The sequence below is a fragment of the Mauremys reevesii genome, linkage group 21 (assembly GCF_016161935.1).
Source record: "Mauremys reevesii isolate NIE-2019 linkage group 21, ASM1616193v1, whole genome shotgun sequence".
NCBI lineage: Eukaryota > Metazoa > Chordata > Testudines > Geoemydidae > Mauremys > Mauremys reevesii.
In genome coordinates, this window is record NC_052643.1 from 18,711,612 (window position 1) to 18,717,611 (window position 6,000).

General features: G+C 50.8%; 1 protein-coding gene across 5 annotated transcripts in view; it reads right to left on the reverse strand.

Annotated features, from left to right (window-relative positions):
* The window catches only part of ACOT7 (acyl-CoA thioesterase 7), a 90,323-nt gene extending 84,551 nt beyond the window's left edge, over positions 1-5,772 (reverse strand). For 4 of the 5 annotated variants that reach the window (XM_039509004.1, XM_039509006.1, XM_039509000.1 and 1 more), the window contains exon 1: positions 1,722-1,750. In XM_039509004.1, coding sequence (XP_039364938.1) covers positions 1,722-1,735 — 14 coding nt within the window. In that variant the 5' untranslated portion in view covers positions 1,736-1,750. Of the gene's footprint in view, positions 1-1,721; positions 1,751-5,621 lie in introns of those variants that run through there. The other variant, XM_039509001.1, reaches the window with a different exon arrangement.
* Between the last annotated feature and the right edge of the window lie 228 nt (positions 5,773-6,000).

The window sequence follows — 6,000 nt, forward strand, 5'->3', positions numbered from 1 at the left end:
ACCCCCCCGGGCAGGTAAGTTGAACATGTGTGGCTCGCCATTGATTTTCCAGTGGGTCAAAGGCCCAATACAAAAAAAGGTTCCCCACCCTTGCCTTAAACTCACCCAATAGTTCCAAGTAATAGGTGACAAGTTTGGCAGCAAAGTTTATATGGGCATGGAAGTAAGAGACAGGCTTTTCACAGAGGCTACGTGAAATGATTAATTTCCCTCTGCATCAGACTAACTGACCAAAAGAAAAAAGAAAAAAAAAAATTTGTTCGTGCAAAGGTCCTGCCTAGCTAGATAAGCCAGCCCTGCTAGAGCAGGCGAAGTGATGATGGGTTTAATGGCTTCATGTCAAACATTTCCTCCTTCCTGTCATTTTCTAGCACTTCACCCCACACCTTTACAGTGGAAACAAAGCCTGGGCTACACCTAACACTTAGGTCACCCTGGCTACTTTGCTCATGGGTGTGAGACATTCACACCCTTGAGGCTAGGTCTACACTACAAGTGCTACAGTGGAAGAATTCTCCATCATCCCAGCTACATGAAGGGAGGATTTACCAAAGTGACAGGAAAAATCCCTTTCGTCGCTGCAGCAAGGGTCTACATTACAGTACGACAGCAGCATAGCTCCAGAGTCATCACTGCGCCACTGTACCATTTCTAGTGCGGACATGCACCAGCCTTCAAGTCCTCTTACATAAGGAATGAGCTAGATTCCAGTGGAACACAGTACCACGTGCAGCTCGATCTCCTTAGTGAGTCCTGTCTGCAGAGTCTTCTCAGCTCTTCCCCATGTCATGGGTTTAACCAAAAAGCTAAAGAACTCCAGACTCTGCGAGAGCCCGAGGTATGTCTGAGACGGCAAATGAGACTAAAGTCATTCTGCCTGGACGCAGCTACGCTGAGAAAGTCACTGGATTACACAGCACTTCTCATTTGTTAATCTGTACCTCTCGCGTGACCCAACAATTTCAGTTCTTTGATGCTTGTGCAGACTGGCTGGACACCTGCAGTATCAGAGTTCGGAAGTCAGCACGGTGGAGTAGAGCAGTAGAAGTGCTTGTAAATACCTCAAGAGTCTCCATTTCACAGACATGCTCTAGCAAGTTTAGCATGAGACCACAGGAAATTACCCCCTAATCTCAGTTAGAGTCCCTACCTGGCACAGCATCCTTGTCACAGGCAGTGACCCCTGCTGCTAAATGCGATGGAAACACAAAGTGGCACACATAATCCCACCTCCCTCACCCACCTTGGGGAGAGGCTTGCTGATCTGATAGACAGTGTATTGAATTAGCCAGCTGGAAGTCTGAGGGCAGCTGCCGGCAGCTCACTTTCTCCATCCCAGTTGTTCCAATCCTGCTCCTCAACCATTTCATATCCACGAATAAAGCTGTACAAACAATAGTACAACTACACCAACCAGTTACAATCTGCCGTAGTCCGACTACAATTGCCATTTGAGAGCCACCAAAAACAGAAATTTAGTGTTACAAGGCAAAAGACCGGACTGTATTTTAGAGTATCATTGGCTATATTAAAGCAGTCTGTACATTTCAGAAACTTAATCCACTTGTAACCTTTTCTCTGCAGCTCTACCAGGCAACCCCAAAGGAAGCTCCCACCTCAGCAAAGCTAGCAGGAGCCACAGGAAGCTGCTGTAGGCATCTCAAACAAGACCTCCAGTACCTGGATCTCTCAATGATAACTGGGTAACATCTCCCACTCACCTTTTGGGCTTCATGTGAATATGCAAAAATTTCACTCCTTTCTGAAGGGTACGTATGGATAGCCGTACCTGCAGCATTCTTGTCAACATTCAATGACCGATTTCAGCACAGGAAATGCACGCAAATGAAGTCTTAGAGAATTCTGTGGTTGAGCAGAGCCCTTATCTGTTTATGAGTTATCACATGAAATTGTATATAGAACATTCCAAGTCCTCCATGCAGACTATGTATTTAGAGATTAATATGTTTTGCTCTAGTCAGATACTGACAATACATGTCCTGGGAAGAGGGATTCCTCTGAAGCTAGACAACAGAACTTAAAGCAGCAGCTAAAAATATTTTACATTTATAGTGGGGGGGGGGGGGGGAGGTAGCTTTCACCATCTATTTCCTTGAGAGAGGGAGAGAAGCAGAGAGGGTATTTAGACAAATGCTTTTAACTTAGAATTATTTGTAACTATTTTCTTTAGACTACATAGAGAGATTCTCTCCCTCCATATCCAGCTCTAAGAGATAAGATATCTCCATTAATTTTCTTACTGCAGGGAAACATCAGGAATTTTTATTTATTTTATACACCCAAACCTCACCCATGACTCGAAATGGACCCTGACCCTTTAACAGTACAATACCTGTGTGTAAAGCAGCAATTCCACTGAGATTTGTAATAGAGACTAGCATGGTTTGGCATGAGAGGACATTAATCCAAGAAAAGCTTCTCCACCCTCCCTACTTCTGAGAGCTATTGACATGCTACCAGCAGCGGTTAGATACAAAGTTCAACACACGCAGCTGAAGCATGGAGTCCAACATGCAGAGAACGTGCCAGCAGCTTAGTGGCTGCAAAAGTTACACTAGAAGTTCATTCACCTCCAATGCTCCCAGTGCCACATTGTCAATACCTGCAAGGAAGGGGAAAGTGGCATTGACAATGTACCTGCTGCACTGAGATAATGCTGAACTCCACCCATCCTGATCAGTTTCACCCTCACTTCCCCAGCTATGTTTGATCTGAAAACAAACCTGTGAAAATACTGGGATTCTTTATACCAGCAGGTGCCATTCTAAAGATCTCAGCCAACTTCACTATCAACAGCCAAACCTGTACCCCCTAAGTTAATTTATACTCCCCAGGGTTCCCTTTCACTTGCATGACAACCCTCACGGTCATTCATGTCCATTTTAATCAGCGAATTATTGGCCCACCCAGTTAATAGCAAAGTTCACTTATAACCAGTACTGTTCTCCTAGCTACTTGCTCATCAGATGCCCTGGCTTCCTTCAATTGCATCAGCACGATATTGCTTAGGGTTTGTCAGCAGTTGGGGCAGGGAGCAGTAGTCATTTTCTCAGCTCCTGGGAGCAGTTCTCAGTACATTACAGCCATCCCAATCCTAACCATTGGCATCTTGCTTCAGGTGTGCAATAGGCCAAGAGTAAATAGGAATTAATGAAAGGATGCCAGGTCAGATAGGGCTTCCTGTTATAGGGAGAACGTGTTTGGAGGGAGGAGAGGTTGTTTGTTTTTAAAAGATCTTCCTTTAAAAACAAGAACAATACGCAAATGTTGCAGTTTAACAGTTATCTTGATTATTCTACCAGGGCGGTGAAATGGCTCCACTTCCAGATCATGGAACAAGAGATCCCTGCATAGTTCCCTTGACCACTGTTGCACTAAGAAGAAACCTTGCAAGAGGAAGAAGGGGGCAACGTAATGGAGCATGCTGAACTGGGTCAGTCTTTAGTGAGAAGCAAGTTCTATTGATCATGGTGGGCATGTCTTTTGCTTTAAACCTACCCCAGCACTCCCCACCATACGGGCACTCAAGAAAGCCTCTTGGCAGGAACACCCATAACCCCTGCCACAAAATAAACAGATCCACACAATCCTGTTCACAGGAGAAGGGAGAGAAGCAGCCAGGTCTAGGACACCAAGATCAGCTACAGGAGCAGCCAGGAGAGATAGTATTGTTTTTGCTATAAACTGATGCCATTTAGTTGCCTGGCATTTAGATACCAAGACAAGAGGCATTTAAATCAAAGCTCATCAAGAATGTTTATTTGCTTTTACCTTAGTCACCCTCAGACTCCTGCAGAGACCACTTCAGGAACACAGCTGCAAACCAATGCCTACGGGTAGGCCACAGTATGGCAGTGTTACAGCTACAGAAAAAACACATGCTCCAAACTGGGTCAACATCAACATGCACCAAATGGGATACAACTCACTGTAAACACACAAAGTGAGACCATCTTACACAAAATGCAATTCCCTGAAGTACTAGTGTCAAGCAATTTCATCGGACTTTACAACAGTAAAGGAAGTAGCTACGCCTTTGCCACACTACTCCATCCTCGACAGTGAGCTAGACAAGGTATGGTCTCAGCTGCAGTCTATCTTGATACATTATAGAGAACAGGGCCTACTGAGAACTCTGTGCCCCAAACCCCATAGTTGCATAACGTTTCTCCTAAGATCAGGTATTTGTTATTATCTAAAACTCAGTACCTTGCTAGGTGCTTTACAAACATTGAGAATAGGGCTACAAACATGGATTTATTTAGCTAGACCTCTTAACAGCACAAGGAGATGAAATCCAATGAGTCAGCATAATTTAGGAGAGAGTGGATTACAGCAAGCTGTACCAGGGAGTTTCTCAACTGAATCCTGAGCATAAGTGCATTTAGCTAAAGGCCCCTGAGGAATAAGTGGATTACTATACCCCCAAAGGATGCTGAAACCTCTCTCAGCCTGTTTTTAAAGCCTAATTATTCCCATGTGCACATTACTAAAGATGTCAGGAGACAGAAGCCAGAGCAATTCTGATGTTAGCAGACTGGGTCTATTGATCTGGCCACCAGGCGGGTTTTCACTGACAACATTCTCTACACATGCATTAGAGGCAGTGACCCCATGATCCCGGCACCACTCCAGTGCAACTGAAGCTGCTTGTATCATCAGCATCCTGCACTCACCAACACTTCCCATGCCCATGCTCACCAGCTCAGCCTGTGCAAGTGAGGTGCAGAAAGGTGAACTGACATTTCTGCAGTCACACAGCACATCACCTGCAGTGTGGCAGGAGCCACAGTCTGATTTCACAGCCATGGCCCCCCTTCGCCACACTCAGCTCCCTTCCACTGGAGGAAGGGCACTGGCCACAGGCCTCTGGCCCGCCACAGCCAGGCGCAGAGACAGCAGACAGGGCCCGCCACAGCAGAGGGTCTCCGCAGGCACCAGCGTGGTTCCCAGGGTTTCTGGGGCTGCAGGAGGTTCCTCACCCACAGGTCCCAGCGCTTCACCCCCAGGCTGGGCTCACCCCACTGCTGACCCTAGGAACTGGGGCCAAGGGCTGCCCCGTGCCCAGCCTGAGCCGCCCAGAGCCCGACACCGAGTGCCCCAGGCCAGGCTCTGAGCCACTGGGACCACAACTGCAGCAAGGCCCTGCCACAGGGGCTGCAGCTTGGGGGGGGGGGAAGTGGGTCGCCCCCTGGCCACACACACACGGGGGGGTCGCCCCTGGCCTCCCCCCGCTGGCCACACACGGGAGTTGGGGGGGTCGCCCCCCGGCCGCCCCCCGCTGGACGGACACACAGACACACGGGGGGGTCGCCCCCCAGCCGCCCCCCGCTGGACACACAGGGGGGTTGGGGGGGTCGCCCCCCGGCTGCCCCCCGCTGGCCCCCCACACACACACAGAGGCTGGGGCGGGGGGCGGTTCCATCACACGCCGCGCTTACAGCTCGGTTCGGTGGCTCTCAGCCCCCCCGGCCCGGCCCAGCTCGGGCGGGGGGCTCCCCCCGGCCCCGCCAGGCGCCCGCTGGGCAGGGGCAGGGACAGGGCCCCCCCCGGCGGCACAGGGACACCGCGGGCCCCGCCCGGGGGCCCCGGCCCGTTACCTGCTGAGCTGGATGGCGGCCGGGCCGGCGCCCGCGGGCCCCCGCGCGGACATGGCGGCGGATCTGGGCCGGACCTGGGCGCGCCGCGGATGCGCTCGCAGCCAGCGGCAATGAATGGGGACGGGGGCGGGGCCAGCGCCGAGGGGCGGGGCCGGATAACGCCCCCCCCCCCAGCGGCCCCAGTTGGCTCTGAGCGCCCAGGGGTCCCGCCCCGCGCAGCGTGAGGTCATGGTGCTGCGTCATCACTGCCCCGTTGTGGCGTCACAACCCCAGGGGGTGACACCCCACGTGCTCTTTGTACGTGCCCAGCCCCTGCCCTTTCCCATAGAAGGGGCGTAAGGGGTAACTGGGACACCCGTCAACATTGCGGGGGGGAGAA